Below are 14,395 nucleotides of genomic sequence, written 5' to 3' on the forward strand. Positions count from 1 at the left end.
GCCTTACATTGGCAGACCTCTGCTCCAGGATCCTACCAGCGGGAACTGGAAAAATAAAAATGGATAAACTGCCACCTGTAGGACATGATGGACATGATGGGATACTGGAGGGAAAGGAGACCTTAAAGGTACTGTATTCTATCATTTACTTTAAAAGAAAGTAAAACGAATTTGCGAAGGACGTTTTAACCCCTTCGCTGCGGCGGCAATTCCGCCACAGTGCTAGGGGGGCGGGGCGGGGGGGCCGAGCGGCGCTCGCATGCTCGTGACGGAGCCGCTCCGTCATGAGCCGCGGTTGAGCTGTGCTCATGACGGAGCGGTTCCGTCATGGCCCCGCCCGCTCAATGGAACGTCCAGCGCAGGCGCGGAATTCGCGCCACGCAGGCGCGCCAAGCGGGCCATGACGGAACCGCTCCGTCATGAGCACAGCTCAACCGATGCTCATGACGGAGCGGCTCCGTCATGAGCATGGAAGCGGTTAAAATAGCACTTGTACTTATTTTTAGGGGCTTTCAAATGTTGTATGCCTTTTCTTCTTCCAGCTTTTAAAGTGAAATAATGAAATTACCAATGTAGCCTGTCTTAGGGCAGTAAAAGCCTACATTTTTCATCACGTGTGTGTACCCTCCGGCCTTTGTGAAGTAAGGCAAAGATACTATAAAAATATGACTTTAAAAGAACTGCTCCTTGGTCTCAGCATGTTGACGGGGGTGTTCACTGCTTATGATTATCATTGTCAATCCCCTGCAAGAAAACTGTTGTTTCTTCAACCTTTGTGTAAAATTTAGTACACTCTATTGTTGGAAATTGCGTTACTCTTTGAGGGAGCTGAAACCCTACTCAAGCAGCAACCACAATTTCTGTTAGGTGAAGTCACAAGCAAACCCCAAATGAACCATGTAGTTAACCCTATGGTAGCTTGGCAGAGAAGCAGTAATGCCTGAATCAGAGGCGATGTGTATCGTACTTATGTAACCATTTGAACAGTAGAAAAGTGAAAGCACAACACAAGGAAAATCCCTACCAATTTAGAAAAATAGAGTAAAATGTTATAAATTATTTGATACCAAAATAATAACACTCCGACTAGTAGAACCTGAGACATGTGGTGCTTCACGCTTTTGGGGGCATTTCTGCTGATTCACCTTTGGCTCCTGGAGGCTCCCTATCGACGCTGGTGTCCTGTTGTGCCCCTGTCCTTGCGCCGCCGCTCACACCATCGCGGCCGCAGTGGGAAGGACTACGCCTCCCAGACTCCTCAGCGGCTCAAGCCGGACACGCCAATCACCGCACCCGGAGGGTGCTTTAAATTGCGCTTGCCTCCAGTGGAGCGGGTGGTGCTTCACGCTTTTGGGGGCATTTCTGCTGACTCACTTTTGGCTCCTGGAGGCTCCCTATCGACGCTGGTGTCCTGTTGTGCCCCTGTCCTTCCGCCGCCGCACACACCATCGCAGCCGCAGTGGGAAGGACTACGCCTCCCAGACTCCTCAGCGGCTCAAGCCGGACACGCCAATCACCGCGCCCGGAGGCGCTTTAAATCGCGCTTGCCTTCCGCATCGCGGGAGAAGCCGGGAGAAGCCCGGGCCAAGGGCGGGACCGTCTGTGGCCGTGCGAGGACAGACAAGGCCGGGCTGGCCTTCCCCCCCTTCATGTACTCTTTGGGACCCTACCAGTAAGCTTATTGTATCCCTTTATTGCCTACAAGTAATTTGGGCGTCTGATCGTGGTTCATACTGTGAAGAATGTTGCCATCTGTCTCTTATTCCCCTTTGTTGCACTTTGCTGTTGTTCTGTTGTACTGTTGACGTAAGCATCTAAACCATGATACCCCGTCTCAGTCAGGGCAGAAGATCGCTGGTGGGTGGCTCTGTTAGAGGGACATTGGACCAATTCATTACCCGGGCCGCATCGGTCCTGGAACGTGAGATAGCCATCACCGAACGGCGCCTTTCGTCGGAACTGCTTTATAACAAGCGTTCTTCTCTGGGAAAAATCCAACACGCAATTACACCTCCAGTTGATGCTACGCCTATGGACTTAACTGGGGACATAAGTGTTCCCCTGCAACTTCAAGATTCAATAGGTTCATCTGAACTTTTCAGGGATAGTCACTTGCATGACCCAAATATAGCTATAGTATCTGATACTTCAACAGAGGAACTTATATCTAAATCTCCTCTCAAGCACAAAAAGAGAAAGAAATCATATAGAAAACCTATGGCAATTGGGCAGAAAACTAAAAAAAAGAAAGCGCGGGGGAAATGGGCAAAACTCCATATGTAATGAAACACCAATAAATGTCACGAATATCCCTAAGACTCCCATGATAGCTGCAAGATGACCATGCGGGACCATTTTCAGCCACTGGCGTCCCTTGAAACTTTAATTATTACCAATATAGAACTAACAAGGGAACAAACCACTAATGTTTTGAAACAGTCCACTCAGGCAATTGATATAGGGCCGAAACCAACTGATCATATGATCAATCAGGATCCACCGCCCACAAATAAGGATAACACTGCTGCACCTAGGACAACAGTTGTATCCCAACCAACACATAATGGAAACAGCTCGGGAGGGTTAGTTACTAAATCAGATGACCCCCATGAAATTATCACCAACTTGCGGCCACCCAATAAGAACCAGAGGGGAATCACACAACAAATAGATTTGCCACCTGAGGCAGCATCCTACGTAGTGACACTCACCGGGGTTCCAGAATTAGCGGTGGGGAAAACAGAAAGCTATCAAGAACTCAAAAATAAAGTAGTTTATTGGTTGCAGCAAAACAGGCCTCTGCCCCCCAATATTGACGATGAGATTCTTCATGTTAGAAGACTAGGATGGGTCCTACATAGACCAAAGGATATTCAGGGGGATGTTATTATTATTAACTTTAGAGACTGCCGGGTAATTACACATATTGTAGACTGGTATACTGACCGTGGAGAGGGAGGAATCATGACACATGATCTAAGTTATTTCTATCCCCGCTCCTTATTGTCTAACTCATCAAGAACCCCGGTTACTAAATTTGGGCTACATAGAGGGCCCTCGTTTTAACATTCCCACTTTTAATCGTTTTGCTGCTTTTTCCAGCTTGGAAGGAGTGGATTGACTTTCTAATCCGGCTCCTAGTTATAGTTATTCTGTTAACCACGCAGTAAGGCAATCTGTATCCTATCCTACAGTTGACGGTAAAATGACTAATTGTATGGCCTCCACTAATTCCCTTGTGGAAATAACACATAGTGGAAGGGACATGAGCCCTAACAATGTAATTTCCTGGAACATTGCGGGCTTAGGTGCCAAGATGCAGGATTGTAATTGGATTATTTACATTAAACAGTATCTTATAATTTGTTTGCAGGAGACTTGGTCTATTGAATGTAATCATTATTTTAGAAGGGTATAAGGCATATTACGTCCCTGCTATTGCAACTAACAGGGGAAGACCTAAGGGGGGATGGTTACGTATATTTCTGTTGCACTGACTTGTAAAGTACGTAGAGTACCATCTGCTAACCCTGGAATTCTTGGTTTAATTTTAAACGGAGAAAACTGTCTAGCTGGTCTGGTAAATTTTTACAATTTAGTTAATCCATACTCAGATTTTAGTCAATTATCTGCTTTGAATGTTTTCATTAGTATGTCAATGAAACAGAGTCTACATAATCTTATGATCATGGGTGACTTTAATGTTCACCCCTGTGGTGACCCCCTATTTAAATGCATTCTGGATCTAAACTGTGTACAATCTAACGGCTTACATTTAGAACACTCAATTGAGGGGGAACTTTTTAATGATTTATTAAATGATCTAGATGTGCCACCAACCATGGCCTTGATGGATCTTGCCAAGGGATTTGAGATACCGACCTTTAAGGGCCACGGGAGGGGAACTTTCATTGACTATGTACTGATTTCATTATCTATGCAGTCTTTTGTGGACTCTTTTATCATTGAAGAGAGCGAATTTGGCGATCATAATCCGCTCACTGTACGTCTGTTGGGACCGTGGATAGCTAAAGAAGGGCCGAACCCCAGTCAGGGAAGGCTGATCAGAACTGACGAGAGACGTAGACTGAGATGGTCTAAGATCACCCCAGATCTGTTGTATAAAGACATTAAAGTCATATGTGCAGACGAAATTAACATCTGCACCCAAGAAGGTATACAGCCTAGTAAGGTGCTTGGGGCATTCCAGACACTCTCAGATAAGGTCTCGAAGCTGTTGTCGGTACCAGCTAAAAATTTAGTCAATGTGGGCCCAAAGTGGTTCAATCATGATTGTACTAAAGCAGCAAGTAACCTTAGGCTGGCTCTAGCAGCAAAACCAAGAGAACATGCGACAGTCCAACTTTGTCGGAAAGAATATAAATCTACTATAGCCAAACATAAGGAATTCCTAAGGGAAGAGGCCTGGAACGAGATCCTGGATCCCATAACTTTAAAGAGCAGCTCCAGATTTTGAGCCATTATGAAAAAGCCTTTTCTTGTTCAGGAGACCGGCGACGGACTCGAATGCCATATACCCAAAGGGGACTGGGAAGTGCACTTTAAGCAATTATACAGCAGCCCGATGGAAGAAAGCTCTAGCTTAGCACTCTGTACTAATGGAGAGAAGATTAGCATTGACAGGGGTGAAGTTCTTGAGGGTATTATGGGACTAACAGCCTGGGAAAGCACCCGGACCCGATGGGATTCCTCCTGACTTATTTAAGTCGGTGCCTTCCTTTTGGGCTCCTATTTTAGAGGCTGTATTTAATTGCGCAGTGCAAAGTGGCTGTCCACAATCCTGGGGGGGCTTTACAATTGTCCCGGTTTTTAAAAAGGGGGAGAAATGTAGTCCACATTGCTATAAACCTATCTCGCTCATCGACTCTATGGTAAAAATAATAGGTAAGATACTACTGCAGAGACTTTCAGACTGGGTGGTGGAAAATAACATCATGTCAATCTCCCAGTATGGATTCTGCAGTGGTCGTTCAACAATAACCCAATGCCTTAACCTATTTTTAATTAAAAGCAAGTACACAGTGGCTCATAGGGGTACCATCCACCTCGCCTTCATGGACTTCTCCTCAGCTTTCGACTGTGTGAACAGGCGGAAGCTGTGGCAGTCCTTGAGGGCGAAGGGGGTGGACAGTGGTATTGTTGATTTTCTTATAGATCTCCACAGCAATACTAGAGCTAATGTCAGATACTCTCAAGATCTGAGCGTAACAAATAATTTTGATATTAGAAAGGGAGTCCGTCAAGGATGTATTTTGGCTCCCTTTCTTTTTAATTTTTATATTAATGACCTGGATAGCGTTTTACAGGAGGTGCCGGCTGACTGTCCAAGAGTCGGTCGGCGGGGTATTCCAGTACTTTTATATGCAGATGATGCAGTTTTAATATCTAGGGCTGAAAGGGGCCTTCAAGCTCTTTTAAATACTTTTAAGTCCTTCATGACAGATAGAGACCTAATGATTAATAACTCTAAATCATTTGTCATGCAAGAAGGTCAAAAACCCAGAAGAAATGTTTTATTTAAAATAGATGATGCGGTAATCTCGATATCAAAAACATTCTCCTATCTTGGGGTCCTTTTTGATACTAAATTAAATTGGGGCCCGCATCTTCTTAAAAAGAAAAGAGAACTGGTCAGGGTGAACGCCTCTATTTTTAATTTTGCTTCAAAGCTGGGGAAAAAACCTACTGGTGCCATGTTGCAACTCTATAATGCCAAATCAGTGGTAACGGCTACATATGGCAGCGAAATATGGGGGTATGTTGGTGGTGGACAGCTGCAGATTGCTGAAAATGTTTTTATGAAGCGACTTTTGCGCATCCCCTCAGGCATGTCCAATCTTGCAGTTCATGAAGAATTGGGGACACAATATATATGTGACACCTTTTCCCTACGCCCACAGACCTGCTGGATAAAACTGTGGTTGAATCCCGACATCCCACTTACACACCTGATTGTGAGGGACTGTTTGTCTCGGGACAGGGCACTGGCTATCCCATGGATAAAATATTTGAAATCCAGTTTCTCTAGACTGGGGCGCTTTGAATTGTTTGATAATCCCAGTGACATTGTTAAGGGGGACTTGGAGGTAATCAAGCGGGCCTTCCTCATGGATAGGAAGACCCAAAGGGAAGGAGCGGAGCTCCAGAAGCCGAGTGTCAGAAATTATGCTATGTTGAAAACGTGTATAACTACAGAGCCGTATTTATTGGGTTCTCTGACCTCTTACGAAAAATTTCTATTAACTAGGTTCAGGTTGAATCTTTTTCATCATCTGCTTGTTAGGCCAAAAACTGCCGATTTTAATGAGACTGCAGCTCCCTGCGGCTGCGACGGAAAGTCTCCGCAGGACATGCTGCATTTTATTTTTTCATGTAGGTTTTACGAATACCTCCGTAAGCGCTATCTGATGAATTTTTTAAGACAGCTTAATTTTACTCAGATCAGACCGGCCCTGATGTATTTACAACTTTTACACAATGATAGTATTTTCCAAGTTACTGAATTTTTAAAATCAATTGTTAAATACAGAAAATGTATGGATTTGTAGTGGTCTTTATGTAATGAATTTCTCCAATCTCCTAGTTTTTATGTAATGAAGAAATTATATCCTTGCACCTTTTTGCACTTTACCAAGATATGTGTTTTTAACAAAAGTATTATGAATTGTGAGAATTACTGTATATGTACTTTTATGGTTTTGAACAAAAACCGAAATAAAGTTTTATTGAATTGAATTGACATGTAATTTTAAAGTTTTAAGTAAAAACAGTGCAGAGAAGCACAAAGCACCAACAGTGGTTATCTGGTATTGCCTAGTTGCGGAGAGTTGCGAGAACCTGTGTCGAGGATGCGTTGCGCAGTGGCAGTTCTGAGGAACTGCAGGGCTTTGATATAGAGTCCTGCATTGTCGTGAAACTGCTATCAACAAGAGGATTGCAATGCAAACTCTGGTGTCTAGATGTGTTGCACAGCAGCTGTTCCAAAGAAGCTGCGGGGCTGCTATGTGAAGTTCTGTGTTGTAGTGGAGGATATCATTGAGGGCTTGCAATGAGAAGGCCTGTGTCGAGAATGCATAGTGCAGCAGTGGTTCCAAGGAGGCTGTAGGCTGGCATGTGAGGTCCTGCGCTGTGAATGCGTCGTAGCCCTGAAGTGGAGCTGCAAGGAAATGCATCACAATGCATCAGTTCAGCTGACAGGACCACAGCTGGCGTGGCAGAGCCCCTTAAGGCTCACTTCCAAGGGTCCAGGACTGGTGTTGCACCTCTTTGGGCAAGACTCACATCAGACAGAGTCCAGATGCTGGGTTCAAGGTGTTTGGAGCCTTTTCTCTCAATGAAGCTTTGATCAACGCTGAGGGGGGCCTGTCACAATTCTCCCTACTTGATGAGAACATGGTGGTAGATCTGCTGTTAAAAACCAAATCCGGATCACCCATGGATCCATGCCAGCCTTATGTGCCTTATCTGGTTCCAACAGAGATCAGTGCATTAATAATGCCGGTTTTGAACCATGCTCTGACTTCAGGAGTTTTTCCGTTAGTATGGAAAAAGGCATGCATTCGCCCGCGGCTAAAAAAGACAAAGCTAGACCCCATTGAGGAAAAAAACTATTGCCCTATTTCTTGCTTGCCTCTGCCAGCCAAATTATTGGAAAAGGCCATGAACTTGTAGCTATCATCTTATCTTGAGACTAACAACGTTCTCGATAATACCCAACACGGCTTCCGCGCAAAGCACTCTACGGAAACAGCTTTAATAATGGCGGCAGAGGAAATACGTAAAGGCATGGACGAGGGAGGCAGAGTCACTTTGGTACTGCTGGATCTAACAGCGGCCTTTGACACCGTAAACCATGAGGTACTTACTCAAAGACTCAGGGATTCCGGTGTCAAGGGCATAGCGCTGGATCTCCTCACCTCCTTCCTGTCAGACAGAGAACAAGTTATCCTTTGGAATGGCTATCAATCAGAACAATTCATCCTTCCGAGAGGAGTTCCGCAGGGATCTGCTTTGTCGCCCACTCTGTTCAACATCTATGTCGCCCCTCTGGCTATATTAATTAAAGAAAAAGGCCTTAAGCTAGTGTCATATGCAGATGACACTCAGCTGATAGTGTCAGTTTCTCATTCAGTGGAAGCCAAGGCAGTTGACTTTTCCCTGTGTATTTCTGAGGTCATGTGTTGGATGAATCAGAACTTTTTAAAGCTGAACACTGAAAAAACAGAAGTCCTTGAGTTCGGCCAAAAAGCATCCATCTGGAATCAGCTTTGGTGGCCTAGATTAGAAGGGGCCTGTCCGCTCCCAGTGACTAAAGTTAGGAATCTTGGCATAGTGTTTGATAAAGATATGTCCTGGAGACCACAGATTAATCAAGTGGCCTCGGCATGCTTTTTTATGTTAAAAGGGCTGAGAAGGATATTGCCATTTATCTCTTTCTTCCTTAGAAAAATGGTTATAATTGCCATTATCTTTTCTAGAATCGATTACGGTAATGCCCTTTACTTGGGAGCTGGCACTGCTCATCTGGCCAAGCTGCAATCAGTTCAAAATGCAGCAGCAAGAGTACTTCTTAACCTGCCTAAGCACCATCCCACCTCCCGCTCTATTAGGCAGTTACACTGGCTTCCAGTACAACGACGGGTGAAGTTCAAAGTATTATGCTTGGTTCATAAGGCACTGTCCGGAGATGGGGCTTTGGATCTTCAATCCCTATTCTCCCTATACCAGCCAACCCGCCCCTTGAGGTCTGCTGGGCAGGGTCTTGTCAATGTCTCTAGGATCAAAAGACTACGATGGGGAGGCAAGGGCTTTTCCCATTTGGCTTCAAGGTTATGGAACTCAATCCCTTTACACCTCAGACAGATCACTAGCTGTTTAGGAAGGAAATTAAGACATGGCTTTTCACTCAAAGATGCATCGGCTAGTACTCACTTAGTTACTTTACTCAGTGCCAAGACGCCTCGGCATTAGTGCGCTTTAGAAATACCATCAGTCAGTCAGTCAGTCAGTCATCAAAAGGCCCGTCAACTAGCCCTTGGAGCCACTCTGGTGGTTCTGGATTTAAGATGCAGGTCCAGTCCTTTTCAGGCAGCAGGGTAGCAGAGTAGTAGTTGTTCTTGCAGAGCAGCACAGCAGTCCTTCTGAGTCTTCCGCAGGTACTGAGGAGTACTGAAGAGTTGGGTCTAAGGTTCAATATTTATACCTGGTGTCCACTTTGAAGTGGAAGATGGTTCTTGAGGTGTCTACCCCAGAGGTGCTTGGGATTTTCTGGACTCGACCCTAGCCCCAGCTTGTCTTGGTTTGCAAAAGAGTAGTGTCAAACACTTTGTGAGTGTGCTCAGACTGAGCCTTTGCGATGTGCAAGTGCGGTAGGTGACAGCTCCTCCCCCTCATCAAGTCAGAGATGGTCCATCCTGCCAACAACTATTCCCCTTTGTCTCACTGTCAGGGAGCAATACACAAAGACCAACTGCTAGCTATACCTATTTATGTAACCCATACAATAGGCTGCAGGCACCAAATGGTTAGAACAAGAAAGTGCCAACTTTATAACAAGTGGCTTTTTCAGAATTGTAATTGAATAGCAGTTGCGTGGTATATTCAGACTGAGTTTTTAACCCATGATCTTGGGCTTTACCTGTATCCACAGGTGATTAGACAATAATAATGGCAACCTGAAAGTATGAATGAAACCTATTAAGTTTTTATTCATGAGTGGAATGGGAGGTTAAAAAACAGAGTAACGACACTATATGCGAAATGCGACTAACCTGCGTATAATGAAAGTCGTTTGCAATATTCAGATGTTGAAAAGCCTGTGAGGGCAATTACTGCGGGAAAAAAAGTCATTTTAAGTAACTTGCACTTTTCCAATTGACTGCGTGAGTTTTCCTAAAAAATTTAACTGTAGATCAACTTACCCGCGGTGGCGGGAAGCTCAGTCTAACCGCGTTTTTATGTCAAGGCTGAGTCCCATCGATGCAGAGAACTGCAAATAAACGGACGAGTGATCATCTTTAATAGTACCTGAATTATTTCGCTTAATGTGTTATCAAGGTCCAGAAGTCAGCATAGAAAGCAACTTACCCGCAGAAACGGCGAGCTCCGATAAACGGGTTAAAAACTCAGTCTGAATATACCACGCAACTGCTATTCAGTGCCTTAAAACTACATCTTTATTTCTTGTACACAGATTGCAACAGAATGGCATTTTGCGTACTTTAGTATTTCAATACTTTTCAACTTGGTAAGAACGTATCACCTTTTCCTTCTCTTTTTAAAACAACCAAAAACCTCACCAGAGGCTCTAATGTTAACATCAGTACTTTATACAATCATTCACAAAGAAATCAGTTGAGTTTCTGTTTTTAAGTGTAAGAAAAAATGGCATCAATGTAATATGTTTTCTTTATCTCCTTTGCTTTTCAACAGAACCCCCGACGAAGGAACATTTAGTTCCGAAATGCATTGGGTTATGTATTAAAGTGTATTGTAGTTATGAATGCTATTTGTATTTCCTATATCACTGATATGAAGTGAAATGAACTGTAAAATATGAATAGATATTGAATCTGTTTATCTGAATTTGGATATCACATGATTAAAATGTTATAATGGAATACCTCTCTTTGTTGACGCATGTCAGAGATACTTAAAGGAGAGAGCACAAACACTTTATTACTGGTTAGCAGTAGTAAAGTGGTCAGAGTTCTGAGACCGGCAAAAATAAAGTCAGCAAAAGCAAGTGGATGAAAGGCAAAAAAGATTTGGAAAACCACGCTAAGGTTGTCAGATCCATCATTTATTATATCACAACATCCATTATTGAGTGACATGTATCATAAGTGAAAGTTGAAAAGCAGTTGATAGTTCTTGCCTTTTAAAACTGCATTAGAGAGGGAAAGGATCAGAGTTTGTCATGCTTGGCCAGGGTCTCTTTGGCCTGATTGGGACAATATTACCAAGTACTGAGCTAAGAGCCTCATATAACCCACCTTTACACGAATGTTATCACTGCCTCTTTCTCTATATTAAAAAAATACGAAAGTAACAAGTGAGAGTCAAAAAGCCAAAACTGAGCTCAAGTAGACACATAGCTAATTTGGGTCTTTGATGCCTAAACATGAGCAAAACTACTAAAGTCAGAGGTGCCCATTATTAGGGAACATCTGAAACTGGACTCAATACAACAATCAGCCTAACTCTTTTGCTGCTGGTAATTTTCACTGTATGATTCGTAATTTCTCAGATACATTATCCCTTCTTGGGTAACAAGAGTAGACCATAAGCATAGGCAGCAATATGCAATTTCTATAAACCTTTTTCAATGTAAATATGTATTGCTGTCTCACCTTAATGAAGGTGACATGATGCACGGGCTGGGAGAACATACGCAATCTTTGGTGTCGTGAAGCATTCCAAGCGCATGTCCCATCTCATGTATCACCGTTGTTCCGACTGCAAGTACATTTGTGCTGTGGTCCTAAATAACAGAATTACACTCATCAATCGAATGGCATTCAGACCTACATCAGAATACAGATATATAACACAGCTATGAAAAGCAGAAAAGAGAAATTCGAAGCTTGTGATTCATAGGAGTTACTGTAAAACATGTCAGCTTATGTACATGGATACTGTAAATCCACTTCACGTGGATGACTGTAACAACATACATTATTCATTTGCAGTAATCAATACCATGAAACAAACTTCTCCATGCAGCTCCCTTGTCAAACAACTCTCTTCATCGTAACCAGATCAGCCTTCGATAATAAACAAGCTTTCATAAATGTCCTATAAACTATCTTGCACATTTATAAAAGACACACAAACACTCACGTTAATTATTAGGTCTCGCCTAGGCAGCGCGCATGCGCTACTCTAGGAGGACCTTTAGCCGTCAGTCTTCACTTTTTTCAAGCACTGCTCTTGTGCTTGTGGCGGCATCCACCTTGCGGAAGTGAGCAGGGGCGTGCCACAAGCATGAGTGCAGTGCTTGAAAAGTGAAGACTGCTTTTGCTTTCACTTTTGCTTTTTTTTCCCTTATATCATGCTTGTGCGCGCACACCACTCGCAGCTGTCTTTCAGGCTTGTTTTTGTTTAGCCTCAGCTCACTCGCAGTCCTTACACCACCTCCTGCCCATTCCTTTGATGCTTTTATGCTTGGGCAATCGGGTACTTATTATTTTAATTGCATTATCCGTGTTTTTATCATCAGGCCCACATTCCAGTGACATATCTTTTGACCACCGTTACCCATGAGTTGCTATATGGGGGCACTCCCGATCCCGGAATACTTGATAGGTCCGTACATGGGGGTCCGTATATGGGGGTCGTGCTCGGTGTTTGCCTTTAAGAAATAGGGAATGTTTTTTGTTTTTTATTTTTCGGTGTCATACTGAAACTTATGGTTTGGGACCAGTGTGCTTTAGTTAACTGGCTGATATCAACAGTCATTCATGGACTACTCCAGGTAAGTGTTTTGCATTGGATCACATGCAGACATGGAGTAAGGTAGCTGTTTTGAGGACGCAAGCGCACTAGACTTGAATTGGTGCTGTCTAGTGCTACCATGTGGGAATGGCTATACCATTGAAGATCCCTACAGTGGTGGGGAGCACACAGTGTTGTTTAAATACCCCTCACACACCAACAGGCCCCTTGGTGTCATGCTTCATCATCGGGGTCTTCGCACCCCTCTACGGGATGCAGCGTGCTGCGACTCACGGCTACGTAGGAGCACTGAAAGTGGACTATGTGTTGATGTGTGTGAAGGAATTAAATGTGAGTGGTGAGGTGAAAGACAGTGATTGTTAAAAGATACCTGGCTCGTAGGAGAAAAAATAATAAAAAGTTTTTATTAAGCCCTCGGCTGGTATCGTTAAAAAAGTGCAGAGTGAGGTTGTTGGTACTATTTAGGGTACATCAACCTATCAAGTGCGTCGACATGTTTCGGAGTAACAAGGACTCCTTCTTCAGGACGAGATGTGCACTAATATCTCCACCTTACTCACATATGTGTAGATGTCAAAGTGTGCTCTACAAAAAAGTTGGAATAGGTGAAATGTACCTAATCGTGTTATATGGATGTAGTCTGTTGCGCCCAGTTGGCGTGGTTAATACAGAACCTATGGATGAAAAAACACCATGTAATATAACATCACTATTTTGACATAGAAAACCTATGTAAATACACAGGAGGGTGACGGGGAACCAAAAATAAGGTCCACAACCCTGTAAAAGAAAAAGACATAGACAAACATATAGACTAGGACACACATGAATTGATATGATTGCCATTGGAATCCCTTGGATTAAAAATGTGGGAAGAAAACATATTATTGAGAAGATATACAGTTCTTACTTTTTTATAAGGGCTAACTGGCCTCATGAGCCAAGGCGTGGTATTGGGGGTTCGTTTGTCTTCTTGCCCAATGTAGCAACCTAATGGATGTCAAAAAAACAGCGTGGATTTAGAATCTAAAGACGCTGTTTTTTAGAAAGCTGGTGCCTCTCTGCTATCAGGTCTAACTCACGGTAACTGCCAAGTCTGGTGGTTTTCCTCCCCTCAACGCGGCTCCGACGGTATGCCGAGTCATGTTGGACAAATGCTATTTATAGTAGTGGTAATAGGCTTAATTGGTGCGAAATGGGCACCAATTAAGCCTATTACCACTAGAAAACCACCAGACTTGGCAGTTACCGTGAGTTAGACCTGATAGCAGAGAGGCACCAGCTTTCTAAAAAACAGCGTTTTTAGATTCTAAATCCACGCTGTTTTTTTTACATCCATTGGGTTGCTACATTGGGCAAGAAGACAAACGAACCCCCACCACGCCTTGGCTCATGAGGCCAGTTAGCCCTTATAAAAAAGTAAGAACTGTATATCTTCTCAATAATATGTTTTCTTCCCACATTTTTAATCCAAGGGATTCCAATGGCGATCATATCAATTCATGTGTGTCCAAGTCTATATGTTTGTCTATGTCTTTTTCTTTTACAGGGTTGTGGACCTTATTTTTGGTTCCCCGTCACCCTCCTGTGTATTTACATAGGTTTTTCTATGTCAAAATAGTGATGTTTTATTACATGGTGTTTTTTCATCCACAGGTTCTGTATTAACCACGCCAACTGGGCGCAACAGACTACATCCATATAACACGATTAGGTACATTTCACCTATTCCAACTTTTTTGTAGAGCACACTTTGACATCTACACATATGTGAGTAAGGTGGAGATATTAGTGCACATCTTGTCCTGAAGAAGGAGTCCTTGTTACTCCGAAACATGTCGACGCACTTGATAGGTTGATGTACCCTAAATAGTACCAACAACCTCACTCTGCACTTTTTTAACGATTCCAGCCGAGG

The 14,395-nt window shown here is 43.4% G+C and overlaps 1 protein-coding gene across 3 annotated transcripts in view; it reads right to left on the bottom strand.

The window, feature by feature from the left end:
* Positions 1-14,395, bottom strand: part of LOC144791743 (zinc metalloproteinase-disintegrin-like lachestatin-1) — a 4,387,327-nt gene that overhangs the window by 2,012,612 nt on the left and 2,360,320 nt on the right. For all 3 annotated transcript variants that reach the window (XM_078666511.1, XM_078666510.1, XM_078666512.1), the window contains one exon: positions 11,373-11,503. In XM_078666511.1, coding sequence (XP_078522637.1) covers positions 11,373-11,503 — 131 coding nt within the window. The remainder of the gene's footprint in view (positions 1-11,372; positions 11,504-14,395) is intronic.

Source organism: Lissotriton helveticus, chromosome 11 (assembly GCF_964261635.1).
Source record: "Lissotriton helveticus chromosome 11, aLisHel1.1, whole genome shotgun sequence".
NCBI classification, from domain to species: Eukaryota; Metazoa; Chordata; class Amphibia; order Caudata; family Salamandridae; genus Lissotriton; species Lissotriton helveticus.